This window comes from Emys orbicularis, chromosome 12, assembly GCF_028017835.1.
Source record: "Emys orbicularis isolate rEmyOrb1 chromosome 12, rEmyOrb1.hap1, whole genome shotgun sequence".
Classification (NCBI taxonomy): Eukaryota; Metazoa; Chordata; order Testudines; family Emydidae; genus Emys; species Emys orbicularis.
Genome location: NC_088694.1, coordinates 2758977 through 2776439, shown reverse-complemented (window position 1 = coordinate 2776439; position 17463 = coordinate 2758977). Strand labels below are relative to the sequence as shown.

General features: G+C 59.9%; 1 protein-coding gene across 1 annotated transcript; it reads right to left on the bottom strand.

Moving 5' to 3' along the window:
* Positions 1-10072: 10072 nt before the first annotated feature.
* NRSN2 (neurensin 2) lies at positions 10073-12701 on the bottom strand. The gene is made up of 2 exons (XM_065415032.1): positions 12516-12701; positions 10073-10522 (listed from the first exon to the last, which is right to left on the bottom strand). Exons 1-2 carry the CDS (start codon positions 12699-12701, stop codon positions 10073-10075), a joined length of 636 nt encoding a protein of 211 aa, XP_065271104.1.
* Positions 12702-17463: the final 4762 nt, after the last annotated feature.

Below are 17463 nucleotides of genomic sequence, written 5' to 3'. Positions count from 1 at the left end.
CGGCCTGACACTGCTGGAGCTGCAGCGCTAGGAGGAGCCAAGGCCCTGGACACTGAGCCAGGGGGACATCCGTCTGGGCCTGCACTGTCTGCTGAACAAGCAGCTGAGTGAAAAGAGACAGCAAAGGGGAGGCCGAGCCTGGGCTTCTAGAGTCTTTCCCATCGCAGGATCTCAGAGCTTCCCAAATGGTCCTTCACCAGGCCCTGGTGACACGGTGGCTATTGTGCCCATTTTACAGATGGCAAAACTGAAGAGCAGTGACTTGCCTGAGGTCACAGCTGGATGCAGGACTAGAACCCGCAGCCCCGTCCCCTCTCTGCTCGAGCAGGCGCCTGAGAAGGAAGCAGCTTGCATCACCCTTTCTGGATGTAACCCGAGCTCAGCAGGCGCTGTTTAAACAGGGAAGCCAAAAAGCCAAGCCCCCTGTGCTGCACCAGAACCTCTCAGGATTGTGGCCTGGTTGGCGGATTATACAACCGCGGTTCTGGCACGTGGCCTGGCTCATTTCGCTCAGTGCTTCCCTGTTCTGTGCGACAGTCCCCACCGACTCCTAATCTCAGGCCCTTACCTGGTGGCAAACAGCTGCTGCCAAACACCAGCTCCTCCCAGGGGAGCACTCGTTTCCATGGACACATTCAAAACACACACGTATCCACAGAGGAGTGAGCTCATCACACATGTGCCAGTACATGTAACACCAGCGAATGCACCCAGCCCTGTGTCTACACACACACACACACACACACACACACACACACACACACACACACACACACACACACACACACACACACACACACACCAGGAGCAGCCCTGTGCCCACGTCTATAGACAATTCTGAGCAGATCCATGTGCCGTTATTCGCACCACTCGGCATTCTCGTACTACTGCACCTTTAGTCACAGCCACGTGCACTCCCAGCCACAAGAACAAACTCAGACATTTCCTGCCAGCCATCTGCATAGATGTGATCTCACCCCCTCACATCCTCACAGCTGGAGGGCAAACTCTCCTCCTCGGTGTGATTCTCGCCTGGGATTCCCCCCATGGCTTTCCTAGGGTGCCCATCCTGAGCTGTGGGGTGCAGCTGGCCAGAGTCCACTTTCGTAAGGGGTCCCCCTGGGGATGCTGCGACACACACCCCAAGGGGCTCCACGGCTCTGTTGTTCTGCCAGCAGCCCCGGCTGCCAGTCTGGATCGGGGCCCATCGTGCCAGGCACTGGACACACATGCGCTGAATGATACCCTCTGCCCCAAAGAGCTCACAATAAGGCCTAACAGGTGGGTGAAACCAACATGCAGGGAAGGGGGAGCAGGAGGGTGGGGTAACAGTGACCACAGAATGGTTAAACCCAGGTAGGCTGCATGCCCAGCGGCTTGGTGTAATTAGCCAACGAGCAGCAGCAGCCGCGGTCCCAGCAGCTCCCTCCCCCGGCCCTGCGGTGCCCAGAGCCCTGCAGGCATGAGGGGGAGGGGATGGCTTTGGGGGGGTCCCCAAATCCCGAGGCACATGGGGCAGCATGGGACAAAGCATGAAGGGAGGAGCGGGTGAGCCAGGCTGGCATGGTGGGCAGAGTGAATGGGGAGCTCACCCTGCAGCCGTGGGGCAGACAGGGTGGGCAGGGCTGAGCTGTGGAGGGCTTTGACGAGGAGGCTCAGAAGTTCCTGGTGGAGGAGGGGGAGCCAGGGGTGGGCTTGGGGGGCGGGGGGTATAGTCCGAGGGCAGGGTCTAGGGGGAGATCTGAGCTGTGCGTTCTGGATGGACTCCATGGGCATGCGGCCCAGGCAGCAGGGCCAGTGGGGAGGAGGCTGACGGTGCTGGATGCGCAGGGTGTGGCCCAGGGCCTACTAGAACTGGCCTCACAGCACCAGAGAGGGGGTGGGAGAGAAGCCGGCCCTTGGCAGTGGCTCCCAGGAGGCAGGTTTCCCACTGCACTCCTCGCCCCAGGAGCCAGCGAGGGGCAGAGCCAAGGGGAATGTGAGCCAGCCTGGCGGGGCCCCAGGACAGGGAGCGCATTCCTTAGGCGTCTTCCTCGCTGCGGCTGGAATGCCCCCTCCCTGCTCCGGGAAGTTGGCTCCCACGCCGCCCGCCCAGCCTCCTACATCCGCTTCCCAACGCAGCCCCTGGGACTGCCGCGTTCCCACGCACTCGGGGTCAGGAGCTCACTCCAGGCTCAGGGCAGCAGCAGCAGCAGCTTCTGTTTTCCCCCCTCCGAGGGACCACCGCTCCCCCTGCCCAGCTATTCCCCAGCTCCCAAGGGGCTGGACCTGCTGGCACCAGGGCAGTGGCAGGAAGGCAGCCTGCAGGGCTGTGCCGGGGGCTGTCTTGGGGCTTGGTGTCTCGGGGGTGCTGCTAGGTGTAGATGGAGGTGGGTCTGGAAGCACCCTGCTGATGGAAGTGCGGACCTAGCAGGGAACAGTGGGGCTGGCATCAGGCCTGCGCTGCTGATGCTGCAGTTGCCAGAACCGCTGGTTTCTAAACTCCGACGCGGGCACCATCGGGGTGCAATGCCCAAAGCCTCGCCCATGGTGACTCGGGGCTGGAATCGGACCCGCCTGGTGGTGTGCAGGGGCTGGGGCTGTAGCTGTTGGGGTGACGGGTTTGACTCAGGCAGGCATGGTCATGCGTAGGTGGGTTGGGAGCCAGATGCCTCATGCTGCCATTCCTGTAACTGGCTGATGGGGGTGGGGACTGCCAGTCCCTGGCACGGCCTGGGAGGAGGTTCTTATTGTGCCCAGGGATGGAGAGTGGTACCCAGGCACCAGCTCGCCCAGCTGCCCTGGGCCCAGCCTCGACAGGGCTGGGGCCTGACTCCACCGGGCTTGACACCTCTGCCCTGTGGCACACCGGAGGCATTGCGAAACTGCCAGTGTGATTACGCCATGCGAGTTCGGCTTGGGTTATGCAATCCCCTGGCTGTTCTCCGAGAGGGCCTGGTCCCCTGCCGAGCTGTTGGTGGGACAGGAGCCTTCTGGCACCAGGAAGTTGGGCCTGTCACGGTGCCAGTGCCCTCCCCCCCCCGTGTGCGGCTCGGAGGGGTGTGGGGGTGCTGCAGCGGCACAGGAAGAAGCTAAGCTGTGCAGTGATTTGCAGTGTGCCTGCACTGCGGCAGGGGGCAGGAAATGGGCGGATGTGCTGGCAGTGACCCTGTTCCAGCCTGGGCTGCTCCGGAGTCAGGAGCGAGTGACTCAGGCCCAGGGAAGGGACAGGGGATGGGAACCCCAGCGGGCTGAATAGAGTGATCATAGCAAATGCAATGCACAGCTGAGGCCAGTGGAGGGAGCACAGGGCAGGGAGTCCAGGGGGGCCCAGGTAGACACAAGGTGATGAAGTTGACACATTTTAGCAAGTGTCCTTGACTAAGGGCTCCCCGTCAGCCCTGCAGGCTGCTCGCTGTCTCCTGGGGAATCACAGAATATCAGGGCTGGAAGGGACCTTGGGAGGTATCTAGTCCCACCCCCTGCTCAAAGCAGGACCAACCCCAACGAAATCATCCCCGCCAGGGCTTTGTCAAGCCGGGCCTTAAAAACCTCCAAGGAAGGAGATTCCACCACCTCCCTAGGGAACCCATTCCAGTGCTTCACCACCCTCCTAGTGACATAGTGTTTCCTAATATCCAACCTAGACCTCCCCCACTGCAACTTGAGACCATTGCTCCTTGTTCTGTCATCTGCCACCACTGAGAACAGTCTAGATCCATCCTCTTTGGAACCCCTATCAAATCCCCCCTCATTCTTCTCTTCTGCAGACTAAATAATCCCAGTTCCCTCAGCCTCTCCTCGTAAATCATATGCTCCAGTCCTCTAATCATTTTTGTTGCCCTCCGCTGGACTCTCTCCAATTTTTCCACAATGCAGCTCCTGCCTGGGAGAGAAACATCACCAGGAGTGGGGGTGTGCACACACGCTAACCCTCTGCCGTGCCCACCACCGACGCTGACCCTGGTGCACTGTGGGGTGTGCTTGCTGTGCATTACAGAGCATGGCGCGTCCATCCTCCAGTCACACACGTGTGAAGCCACAGCCCATATTTGCACATGGGCGACAACGGTGGAGTCTGGAGCTGGGCTGCGTCGCTGAGCCACTGCCCCTCTTCAGTCCGCTGGCTTTCGCCACGCGTCTTCAGACAGGTTCTTGGCTCCGTTTGCCAGAGCGGGTCCCCTCCTCCCCCAAGGAGCCTGCCTGAGGCCTGATTCCCAGAGACCCTATTTTCTCTGAAATAGGGGAAGCCTGCCCAGGGGATGAGCCCCTCTCCCATCCTAGCACTCAGAGCTCCCTTCCTGCAGCCAAGCTAGGCCAGGGCCTGTCTGTAATGCTGGAGAGACTGTGAGCAGGGCCCAGGCAATGGAATCACATGATGTGACGAAGTGGGACAGTTCTTAATGTTTCCTCTGAATACTGTAGGGGTGCCTCAGTTTCCCCTATGCATTTCTTAAGTCTCTAGGTGGTGGGATAAAGGCCAGTGTGCATAAATGGCCGACACTCTGTCTCCTGGCAACTAATGGCTGGGGCCCTTCCCTCCTGCAAGGTGATAGTTAAAGGTGTTGGAGAACAAAGGAATCAGGTGACCTCCTGGCCTGGGAAAGGAAAAAGCCCAGAGGAGGAGGGGCTGGAGGGGGAGTCAGTTTGGAGCTGGCTGGGGACGTGGAGTGAGTGCAGACGTGGGTGTCTGGCTCACTGCCCCCCAAAATGGACTCAGCTGAGGGGTCCTGTTCTCTGTACCTACAAGCTCTGTTTTAGACCGTGTTCCTATCATCTAATAAACCTCTGTTTTACTGGCTGGCTGAGAGTCACGTCTGACTGCGAAATGGGGGTGCAGGACCCTCTGGCTTCCCCAGGACCCCGCCAGGGCGGACTCGCTGTGGGAAGCGCATGGAGGGGCAGAGGATGCTGAATGCTCCAAGGTCAGATCCAGGAAGGTGAAGCCGTGTGAGCTTCTTGCCCTGAAGACAGTCTGCTCCCAGAGAGGAGACTTCACCAGAGCTGACTGGCTTTGTAGGGAGCAGTTCCAGAGCATCGCCCGGGGCCTCCGTGACAGAGGGACAGCATGTCTCTGGGGCCGGAGGAGGGGAACAGCATCTCTCCAAAGAAAGGACCCCACCCCGTGCTGTGGGTGACCCAGAAATAGCTCCCTGCTGCCTGTCAGATCTGTTCCCTGCACAGCAGCACGGCCCAAGGTGGGGGGTGCAGGACAAACTGGGGTGTTTGCATTCAGACGGGTGGGCCTTTGACAGCACATGGCAGTGTGGTGGGAAAGGGGGGCCCAGTCGGTTTCGCTCTCTTATGGGCGCCCAGCTTGGCAGTTTTGTCACTGAGGGTGGCAGGAGGCGCAGTCAAGCCTATGTCAGCGTCAAGGCTAATGCCCGGCTTCCGCTCGCGCAGCTGTTGCCATGACCCCGGCTGCTGGGAGCTGCTGGCTGACTCAGCCTTCTCGGTCAGCAGCTCTTTTTATCTTTCCCATTCATCTCAGGCCAAGCTCTGCGTCTGCACCCTCCAGAAGCCCCGTGGCGAGCACCGGCGCCCAAGGCAGTGCGCCTCGCCGGGAGCAGCGTGCACATGGCCGGGATGGCGTAGCGCTGCGGAACCAGAAGTGTGCTCAAGGGAATGGCTGGGAATTCCTGCTCCTTGGGGAGCGGAGAGGAGGGGAGAGCTGCACCTTCCCGCATTGCCAGCCTCTCCCAGCGGGTGGCACTGCAGGGCATGGGGCAGGAGCACTGGCTACAAAGGCTCTCCCAGCTGCATCTCCTCCCAGCAGGCATCACTGCACAGGGTGTGGGTGTGTGTGGGGGGGATCTCACCTCTGCTCCATACCTGGCCTCTCCCACCATTGGCCTGTCTGCAATGATGAAGGAGCAATGGCTGTATTTGGGAGCACAGAGCCGCATGCATGCCCCCACTCCCATGGGGGTCACAGTAGGGAATGGGGCCTGGGAGCTGGCTGTGGAGGAGCGGAGGGACTGGGTTGATGTGACCACGTTTGTTGCATGCTGTGGAAATAGCCCGGAGAGAGCTGGTGCAGGATCTGAGCTGCAGCGGCATTGGGCCCTCTTTGGCTCCTCCCTGGGTAACGGATTGGGGGGTGCCGGGGCAGAAAGCCCTTTGGAAGAGCCGCTGTCAGGGCTGTGCAGCCCTGGGGTCCGTAAGAGCTGGTTCCCTTCCCTCCCCCACTGCCCACTGCTGCGTGTGCAGGAGGAAATGCTCAGCTTCCTTCCGCAGGCCGCTCTCCGGGTCTCCCCCCGATCCAGGCCGAGCCACAGGACGTCCTGTCTGCACGGAGGGAGCCAGACCCTGGAGGGGAATGGCCAGTCACCGCTGCTGCCTCACCCTCCTTCCCCCCTTCCCAGGAGCTGCCTGCCTCCCTCACCCATTCTCCTGAGGGCCCTGTCTGGGCTGTGTGCCCGTGCACAGTGCTGGCACATGCCAGGGGAAGCTCTGAGGAACCCCAGCCTGCTTGGGGATGGCCCTTGCTCTGGATTTCTTCTCCCCTGCTCTTTCTCTTCCAGAAACGATGGGGGGGGGCACAATTTAAAGATTCTGGTGGAATGCAGCAGGGTTCAGGGCAGGACATAGAAACCCTGGCAGAAATCGGGGGCAGAGGGGGAGGGCACGTGACCCTGCGTCTGTCCTGGCCCCCACGTCACCTCTGTTTCTTCTTTCCTTCCCTATTTCACTCACTCCTCCAGTTACTTGCTGCTTCATTCATTCTTTCCCATGCCCTGGAAGTCACCTTCCACTCGCCCTCACACCCCTCCCTCTCTCACTTCCTTCTTCATTCACTTTTTTGTTTCCTCCCTCATTCAGTCACTCAGGGACTAGGCCTGTCACTTTCTCGCCCGGGGGCTCGCCAACCCTGTCTGCACCCTGGGGGCGAGGCTCAAGGGAAGGGAGCTGAAGGCAGGAAATCTGAGATTAGCAGTCCCTCCCGACCTCTGGGCAGGCTCCCTTCCCCTTCCCCCTCAGCAGGCCCGTTCTCCCCACTTTCCTAGCATCTCCCACCGCTGTTTGCAGAAGCCACGATTCATTGCATGCTGCACGGACCCTCTCCGGAGAGCTTGACCCAGATCTTACGGGGCATCGCATGGCCTCTGTGGGATGCAGAGTTTTGCAAAAATGGGATGCGGGGCCCTGATCCTGCCCCCAGTGAAGACTGGGCCCCATGTGTGCCGGTTGCTGGAAGTGGTCCCTGTAGGCTCTGTGGAGACTCAATGAGCACCAGCCAGGTTGTAAGCATCCTTGAAGCTGCCCCACTCCATGGGATCCTTGTGGATGGAAGGGGTGTGGAAGCAAGTCATTAGCATGGTACAAAGTACTTACCTGGGGACCGAGGGGAGGGGCTGCGAGGGCTGGCAAACAGGGCAGGAGGCAAAGGGTTGCCCCAGGTGTCCATATTTACTCCCGAGCAATGAATAAAACCCACCTGCATTAAAGTGACGCTATCGGGGGGGGGGTGCTGGGGGCGGTTGGAGGTGGAGGGATCCAGGTCGGGCAGCACAGCAGTCAGGACTGAATCCATTGCCCCGGGAGGTCAGGTCCCATGTCACAGAGATACTGCGCCTGAGCTGAGCCGACTGGTCAGGGAACAAGGGATAAGGAGCAGAAGCGGGATGTTTCTCCCTGGTCAGGGAGCCAGGGAAGCCTGAGCTGCGAGGGATTTGCTGCTCCCTGGGGTCTGCATGGAGACAGCCCCTGCTCCAGCGTGGTAGCGAGAACTGGGCAGGTAATGGGCCCAGCTGGGCAGGCGTGAGGCACTCCCAGAGCTCAGGGCTCGGTGCACTGGGCAGAGGTGATCTCTGCTGCTCCCTGGAAAGCTGCTCGCAGGCTCTGTGTCCTCAGGAGCCTGCTGTCAGTGAGCCCTGGCACTGCCATTCCTCCAGCCCCGAGCTCTGAGCACACAGCTCCACCAGGCGGTGACGTGCGGAAAAGGAGCTGCCCGGATTCCTGCCTCTGCTCGGGGGAGGCCTGGGAACATGCAGGGGAAGAGCGGCACATAGGGCTGGGCAGTCTGGGGTAGGGGGGGCAGAATGGGGAGGAACGCCTCCAGGGCCGGACATGGCATGGGCGGCTGTGCCCAGCGCGGGCTGTGCTCACCAGGGAGTGCTCACATAATCCTCCAGGGCTCCCTGCCTGCTCATACCCTTCCCTGGTGTGTGTCACGTGCCCCGGGCCATGGATTCCCCTGATCTCTCTGACTGGGGCACTGGCGGCTTCCACGGGAACATCCTAAAAGCCGGCCCCAATCCAGGAAGTGCTGAATGGGGCCTTCGGATCGAGTCTGTTCTTGTCAATTGGACTGAACTCAGCCTCTGAGCTTATCCATGGTGGACAGGGGCTGAACCTGGCCCATTTACCCAGAAGTCCCCGATGAGGGTGGGGAGTTGGATGAATGGGCTACGGGTCTGAACTGCCCCATGGCCCTGCAAAATCAATACTAAATCAATACTTTCCTAAATACTTCATGCCCAGGTACATTACTTTGCGGTAGTCCAGCTGTGAGGTGGCAAAGGCTTGAATCATTGAGGTCAAGTCATTGTCCATTTCCACCTGGACGGGACGGAGTCTCCTAACAAATATCTTGAATTAACCTTGCTGCCAACTCTCATGATTTGATTGCGAGTCTCACGATATTTGGTCTTTTCTTTCAATCCCCAGCTCCTGGAGTCATGTGATTATATGAAACTCTCAGCTTTCACTTGAAGAAAAAAAACATTTATATTCCACCGTTGCAGAGAAAAGCATGCAAACCTGACCCCTAAAGGCTCCGAAACCAGTAAGCAAATAAAAAGAACACAACTTTTTTATTTTTAAAATCCCACGATTTAAGCCGTTCTCCCCATCTTGGGGGCTCTGAATCATGCTTTTTCAACTCCTGGGTAGAGCTGGTCAAGAATTTTTCAAGGAAACATTTTTACCATTTGTCAAAACTGAAACTGTTCCTGAAAGTGGGTTGATTTAGAGGAATTTCCTGTCTCAAAAACCCAACCCTCAGGGTACAGAACAGGTGATGCACATTGAAGGTAAGAGGAATATCAAAGCCCAAGTCATGGGTGCTATTACAAAGGGCTTAAATTCCACTCCCAGTTGTACCAGTGCAAAACTGCTGACATCAGTAGAGTGGCCTCACCATATCTGAGAAAAGAATGTGGCCAAAGTCAATAGCAGTGTCTAACTAGCCCTGCTTGGACTTGTGCTGGAGTCCCGCAGGAGTGTTGTGGGGTTTTCCTTGGGCTCGTCCACCTTCTGCATGTTTCATTCTCCTCCCTAGCAATTAACAGAACCTTATTCTGCATCTGCCTTTCATTAAAAACATATTCTAAACAGTAATTGAATGGCATTTGACCTCTGTAACCATTGATCAGATTAGCCAATAACCCCTTTCAAGTGTCTAAAGGGTGGAAGCTGTGTCAAATGATTTTGTGATCTGATTAAGCATAGAATTGAATTAAGTTGTGGGAGTGGGTGGAAGGTGAAGGGTGCTGTCGTGTGAAACCCAGGGCTCATGGGATTGTGACAAAGTCATGCCGGAAATGACTGATGATGAACCTGAGTTTCTTTGTATCTTTATTGAACCAGCATGGAAGGAGGACATTGCTGGACCGGTACTCAGACACTTTCATCGGTTACAGCTGACCGGGAAGCAGGGCAGAGGAAGGTGGACCACAGAAAAGTTGGGACTTTGTCCATTAGGCGATGGCCAATCACACTCCACCTCTACCTCCGAATGCAGTTTCCTTCTTGCTGATAGGTTGCAGTTGTAGCCCCGCCTCCAGATGATGTGGCATGAAATGATCCTATTGGCTTAAAGGCTGAGTCAGGGGCATTTCTGTTCTGGTTTGAGCCAGGTGGCCTGGCCAGAAGACACCTCCAGCAGTTCTCAGATCTTCTCACATGGGGGCCAGGCCACACTCCTCCCCAGGTTCTGCAGATGAAGCAGCGGGAAGGGATCCAGGGGCTGCACACACCTTCCTCCTGCTAGCGCTGAATGGTGACACGTCGGGGCTCCTTAGAGCCAGGGGCAGGGGGGCTGTTAATCGGGTGTGGCAGTAACGCGGGGGAGACAGAAGAGCTCTTAGCTTCAGGGAGCGGGTGTGGTGGTGGTGGAGGGGGGCAGGAGGGGGAGCTGTGTGTCCCTCTTTGGCTGTATGTTTTGTATCTGCGAAGTACCGAAGGGCACAGCCGGTGATCCTGCTGCTGCCGGCGGCATGATGATGGTGCTGTGCTTCTTCAGGGGGCTCTCCCGCAGAATGGGCGATAGCTGCTGCTCCTCCTCTTCCTCGCCCCCTCGCGCAGCCCTGCCCAGCACGCACGCCAGGACGCCCGCCGCCCCCAGGGCCCCGGCCATGGCGCACAGGACAGTGCCCACCAGTCTGCAGGTCACCAGGGCATGGTTATAGGCCATCGCCTGCAGGTCTAGCACCATAAACTCTTCCTCGCCGATGCCCTCCAGCTTCGGGGGCACCAGGTACCCTGTGGCCAGTGCTGCGGCTCCAATCAGCAAGAGCAGTATTCCCGCTGAGAGACTCACCTGGGGGCCGGGATGCAAAGGGCTCAGTCAGCGTGCTACTAACGAGAGGAAAGGCTCTACCACGGGGGATGGGGACAGAATGGCCTAGGCACTGGCCTGGCACCCCCGAGAGCTGGGTTGCTAGTCCTGGCTCGGCCCTTGGGCACTCCCTCCCCCGCTCTGGGCCTCTGTTTCCCCTCCCACCCTTTGTCTCTAGACTGTCTGCTCTTCGGGGCAGGGACTGTCTCTTGCAGCGCCTGGCACCCAGCGCACCTAAGACAAATTAACAACCTCAGCCCATGGAGAGGACCCCACCATAACCCACTAGTCCATACCCCAGCTCGGAGAGCCCTAGGCAGTAACCCAAGGCCTGTGCCCAGCTGCTAGAGCCTGGACTCTAGATTCAAATTCCCAGCTGGTAGGGCCCCTGAATTAGGCATTTGAGAAGCTGATTAGCGAGACTCATTAAAGAGCCTCTCTCTTGCCCCCCATGGAAAATGTTGCCCGATGAGCTGATTCTGTGCCCAGGGTCCCCACTTTCATTGCAGGCCGGGGGATGGAGCGTCTCTGATTCTGTGCCCAGGGCCCCCGCTTTCATTGCAGGCCGGGGGTTGGGGCGTCTCTAATTCTGTGCCCAGGGTCCCCACTTTCATTGCAGGCCGGGGGATGGGGCGTCTCTGATTCTGTGCCCAGGGCCCCCGCTTTCATTGCAGGCCGGGGGTTGGGGCGTCTCTAATTCTGCAGGGGCACAATGAGGACTCGAGCGAGGGGAGGAGAGGGCCGGGACCATGCCAGCACAGCAGCTGGATTGTATCCAGTGCTGCTGGCTGATTCATTTGGGGGAGGTGTCAGCTGATCTCTGGGCTACCTGCACAGTTGACCTGGTGACCCTGCACCATCACATGACCAGGTGGGGAAGCCCTGGCTTGAAATCCTCCTGAGCGCTGAGCTCCTTCCTCCTCTCTGACTAGCTGGGAAGCAGCGAGACGTTGCACCTTAGGGCTGTAGCGTGGTGGGCAGCTTGCATGCAAGGGGTTGGAACTGGGGGCAGGGAGTCAAGACTCCTGGGTTGCACCCCCCTCTGGCCTGAGACAAGCAGGTCTCAGCCTGTGTGTGCCTCAGTTTCTTCCTCTCTAAAAAGGGGCTAAGGATCCCTCCCTGCCAGGGCTGCGTGCTGGGAAGTGAGTCGAGACCCTCCGATAAAAGGGGAGTTGGGATTGGGACAGCGTGGGGGGGGGGGGGTTTTCTCCTCTGAGTCCCCAGCGGTTCCTAGTGACCAGTGTCCAGACATCGGCTCTTCACTGCCTCATTGAAGCTAGACAGGCGCACGCTTGTAACTCAGCCTGGGAACAACTTACCGAGGGCTGCGGGAATTCTCCCTCAGCAGCCAGCTTTAGATGCGGATTGGATGGTTTCTCCAAGATCGGCTCTAGTTCAAACAGGGATTATTTCGGGGAAGTCCCGGGGCCTGTGCTGGACAGGTCAGACTAGCTGATCACAGTGGCCTTGGAGTCTATGGGTTGAGCAGAAGCCCAGGGCTGGGCTAGATGGAGTTGCTGCTTGCCAGCACGGAGGGGAGAGGTCCTGGGGAGGGGCAGGCTAGGGCTGCGTTGGCTGAGCTGTGAGGGGGAGGCCAGTGCCGTACCTGCCTGCATGGTGCCTCAGCCGGACAACTCTGCGATCCAGAGAGCTGGGTGATCGCTGACGGCTGAACTGCCCGGCATCTCTGGCATGCTATGCCTCATCCTCCTCTGACCCTGGAGGAGGGTGTCTAGCCTCCTAACTGCGGGGCCAGAGAGGGTCCCTGAACAGGACACGCCAGGCAAGCCAAACCGGGGAGGAGGGGAAGGAACCCAGGCTCTTACTGTGGGCTGGAGAGTTTCAGGGGGAAATCCTGGGATGGGGCGTGACCGTCCCAGAGGTGACACCCAGATAGGGTGAGTGACCCTTGACCCCAGGCTCCGGGAGCAGAGCACCTCCCATCAGGGGCTAATGATGCTGACATGGTTCTTACCTTCCAGACGAGGGAGGGCCATCCGCCATGGGCACGGGAGAGTGGGGGTTCGGTCACGTCATCAGCCAGACCGGCGCCGGTGCAGTCCTCGTAGAAGAGGTGCAGGTAGGAGCGGACCCCGTACCACTTCCCACGCTCCACGTTGGGTCCCCGGCTGCAGCCGCACGACTGGTCGCGGGCAGGCATGGGGCCTGGGGAGGGGATTGAGAACGCTCAGCAGGACGTGCCTTCGCTGCTGATGCTGAGCTCGGGGACGTGAACACCTCCAGGAGCGGAGCTAGCCCTGTGCCCCATGGGCACGGCGCATCGGGGATACCCACGAGACACGTCCGGGCCCCATCCCCCAGCCGGATGCCAGGACACGACCTCAGCCAGACATTCATGTTCTGCTGAGCACAGTCCGTTCCTGAGGTGAGTGACTGGGGGGGCACCCAGCAGTGCTCTGCTGACTCCTGCCTTTCCCACGGTGTGAGCACAGCCTACCCCTGAGCCTGTCCCCTGTGTCTGCCTAGAGGGCATCCCCTAGTGGTTAGAAGACAGGACTCCTGGGTTCCAAGCTGTGCTGATACCTAGCCAAGTGGCCTTGGGCCAGTCACTTAATCTCAGTATGACTCAGTTTCCCCAGCTGTGAAGAATGTTCCCCCTGCTCTTTCTGACCGTGCCCCCACCCGTTTTGTGGGGCAGGACACCGCCAAGCTGGGTGCCACCTCCCTCCCATGGCGGGGTGGGATCCCAGAGCCCTCGCCCAGCTGGAGACGCCGGGGAGCAGTTTCGCCTTCATCTTGGTCAGGACGTGATGTTTGAAAGCTGGGGGCAGAGAGGATCTGGTTAGCCAGAGCTGAGGGGTTAATGGCCAGGGCATGGGATAACAGTATCCGGGGGGATGGGGAGCCGAGGGGCAGGCATGGGTACAGGAGTGACAGCTCTGAACCACCACCTCAGCCTCCTGAGAGCGCCTCCTGCTGGTACCAAGGAGACATGGGCATTCTCAGCGAGTCAGGCCTAATATCCTAGGCCCATGGGGAGCTGGACTGGGCCCTTCAGAGCAGGGACAGCCCTTGCTGAGCCAGGGCCCTGCTCCCACGGCTCCCCTGCTCAGCGTCAGGTTCCTGCCCCATTGATATCAAGGAGGGTTTGGCCAGGACCGGAGCCAATCGTCCTGTGTGCAGAATCAGCCTGCAGGACCTGGGAAGGGCCAATGAGATGATTGCTGGGTCACCTCCCACCAGGACGTTGGGGGAACCTGCAGCCCTGTGCTTTGCAAGCCTTGGGGCAGCCGGGGGGGCAGCGTGACCTTCACGTGCCCGCACTCCCTGGCGATCGGTTCCAGAGTCACTGGCTTTCGTGGGAGCTGAGATTGACACCTCTGGTGCACCCACCCATCGGGGGACCCTTCCTAGGTCCCAAACACCGGCCGGCCCTGCCACTGAATGGAGACTGGCTCCATCCTTCCTATGGGCCCAGCCCCCTGCTAGGAGCGCAGTGGGGCTGCAGGAGTTCCACTGCTTGCAGAATTGGGCCCTATATCAGGGTATCCCCAGTTACCCAATCGAGTGAGTGGAGGAGGAGGGGCTGGGAGCACTCGGCTCTGCCTCCTCATGCTGAAGCAATCCCCCCCCCCACACACACACTTTTCCTATAGCGCTCACACCCACCCTGTCCTGCCTTTCCCCACCAATCACCGCGTCCGCCTGCAGTGGGGCTGATCAGCGCAGCCCGGGGCTGATTGGGCATTGCCATGGGAACTGCCTCTCTGGGCCGCAGTCACAGCTGGGGCTGGGCATGCTGACAGCAGAGCCGGTGTGTGGGGAGGGGGTGGAAATGGCAGAGCCTCCCTGCGGGGGACGAGGGGCAGGGAGAAGGGGGACCCCTTCAGTCCCAGGGGGAGGGGTTTGAGAAGGATCTAGGGGCCAAATTCCTCACTGGAGTAACCCTGGTGGAGTCACCGGAGTCGCACCCAGGGGCTGCTCTGAGAGGTGGGTCCCCCCCACCCGCTGAAAGCCCTGTCCCAGCACACTGAGCGTCTGTGTTAATTTCAGGGAGCCCAGGCCTGGCTGGGGCCTTGCCCTCAGCACTGACACATCGCCCAGCCAGAGAAACATGCCACGGGGCCTGGCATGGCGGAGGGTGATCCTGCACCCACAGGGCCTGTCTGCCAGGCCGTGGTGGTTAGCACAGGGTCATCCGAGAAGGCACCTCCCATCCTTGAGGAGCAGCAGCCTGGGAATAACCCCCTGCCCCAGTTCCAGCCAGTCGATCCATCCCTACCCGCCTGGGCTACACCCCGATGCTGGGTTTGTGGCCCGGTTACTGGCACTGGGGCGTTTGTCATTCCTTCCCCGCTCCTGTACCGAGAAGCCCCATGTCCGGGCAAGAGGTGTCTGTGAGGGGGCCCTGTTGGCCCCAGACATCAGAAAATCTCCCCCGCTCCTTGGCTGGTGAGTCACAGGCGAGTAAACGCCACTGTCTGCAACGCTGCATCTCATTCTCACGCCCAACACCCCCCTCCCCGCCGATCACTCCCCCCCTTCCTTCCTGCACTTCCATACATGTCCAGGATTTTAGCACATCGATTTCCCCTTGTGCCCTGCTTGGCAGAGCCGGGGCCCCTGAGCCATGCCAAGCCGCCTCCCCCGTGGTGTAACCTGCGGCAGTTCATGGAGCTGCCCCCGCTGCCCTTACCGCTGGCTGAGCTCCTAGCGCATCCTTTCCCCTCTGGGTTCTGCCTCTGGGGATGGCCCCTTTGCTTGCGGGACGCCCTCCGGACCGAGACCCGTAGCAGGACGACAGATCTTGCTCCGACGGTATCCAAACTGCGACGGGCGCCTCCTCTCTCTGGGTGGCTGGGACGCAGAGGGCGCCGGCTCGTGCCAGGGTTTGGCGGCCGGCGGGAGCTGGAGTTATTTTTCTTCTCCAAAGGGCTCAGCAGCACCCGCTGAATTGGAGGGGGCGAAAGGGGAGGGAGCAGGGCTGCGGGGGGCAGGCAGGGCAGCGAGGAGGGGGCGATGGAGAGAGAGCTGTTTACCTGTTGCAGTGGCCGGCTAGCCCAGCATCTGCCTGGCGTTTCCCAGCCAGCAGAAGCTTGTGAGAGGCTGGCTCCGCACAGCCGTGGAGCTGAGCAGTGTCTGAGTCAGAGGAAGAGAGAGGATGCGGCTGTGTGTGTCAGCGGGTCTGAGGGGATGGGAGCATGTGGAGGAGCCGTCAGTCGCAGCACTGGGGAGTGCGGTGTGCCGGGGGCTGCCAGGCAGAGCGTGACCCCAGCCTGGCGGTTCAGCAAGGGCCCATCTTGGCTGGCAGGGCAGCCGCGTTGGTGGCAAGATGAGAGGGGGAGAGCGGAGAGCCGCTGTCTCCTACGGTTCATGGGCAGGGCAGGCCTGCGGCGTCAGACTCTGCCCCCGGGCAGGATTCAGGTCTCGGAGACACTGGTGTAAACCCAGGTCTAGGATCCCTGAGAGCAGAATCCAGCTCCAGGCCTCTGGGTGTGATGGCTGGTCCAGCCTCCAGGGCATCCGGCAGCCCCCTTGCTGGGCTTCCCAGGGGCATAGTTTTCTCCGGAGAGCCCAGCCAGGCTGGCAGGGATGAGAATCTCCCTCAGCCGTGGAGTTTCACTGACAGCTTGTAGCTTCGAGGGCACGTCCGCAGCTTCCTGTTGTGCCGTCAAATCAAAGGCAGCTCCCTCAAAATCCATCGCCTTCCCCTGGGGCTTGCCCAGTTACCCAGCAGTTACTGACCAAGCACGGCCTCTCTGTAGGAACCACATTGCAAAGGGCAGAGCTGGGATTAGAACCCAGGCCTGACGCACAGCCCCACCCCCCTGCTAGGCAACGCTCCCCTCCCTGAGCTCAGACTAGAACCCTGGAGTCCTGCCTGCAGCCCGTGCTCTAGCTCACTAGCTCTCCAGGCCTCCCTTAGAAGCAATGTTCTAGCATAACCAGGGCAGGCCGCAGGTTTGCTGGCTGTATGGGCTGCGTTTTGGCCTGATTTGGTGCTGGTAGCACCTTCCCCGGCTCCCTGCCCTTGGATGGCACATAATGTTCATTGCTCCCGGAGCCTGCGCAGGGACAGATGGCCCCTAGCTCTGAGCGGGGGAGCCCCAGCATGGCGGGGTGACACAGCAGGGCCTGGCCCCAAGTTTGGAGCCACAGAGAGCCTTTTTGGTCCCAATGGCTTTCTCTCCTGAAGGCCTTGTCTCTGTGTTTCTCCACCCCCTTCTCTCTCCCCGGTTCTTCTCTTCCATTCTCCCCACTTCTGCGCTGTCTCCCCAGCCTGCCAGTCTTCTCTTTCAGCTCTGCTCCTGCACCTCCTCTCCTGCCAACAGCCCCCTTCCATGTTCCTGCCTGGCGACTGAGTGCCCTGCAAAGAGAAATGATCTGCAGCTACTCTCCCTGTGCTCTGATCGTCTGGGGCAGAGCCAGCGCTGGGCAGAGATGGTGCAGCAAAGGGGCACCAGTTGGGCGTGATGCAGCGGTCCATCGAAGGAGCTGTGAGCATGCAGCACATGGCCTCTCAAAGGCTCTGTCGCTGGGGCAGAATTCTGACCCTGCATTCAGCCGATCACAGCGGTGGCTAAAACAACATCCCTACGGTGGGTTTGGAAACTTTCTGTTGCTAACAAACCCGGAGGAAACTGAGCTGCTGCTAGGATGCTCAGGTGAACCCAGGGGTGCGGACGGCACACCCGGGAGTCTACCTCCCATGGCTCTGAGGTCGAGCAATCCTGGATACTGGGCTGTACGTGACCATGGCAGCTGGGACCCAGCACGAGGCTGGGCACCCCAGAGACACTGATGCCTACTGGGAAAGTGGGCACATCATAGGCACAGAGACGTGGCATAGCATTCATGGGGCAGTGAGTGGGGGAGGGATTTAGTCATGGTCGCTGCTGCACTGAGAATAACCCAGTGCCCTTTGGGGCACGAAAACCAGGGCCAAAGCCTGCTGCTCGGTC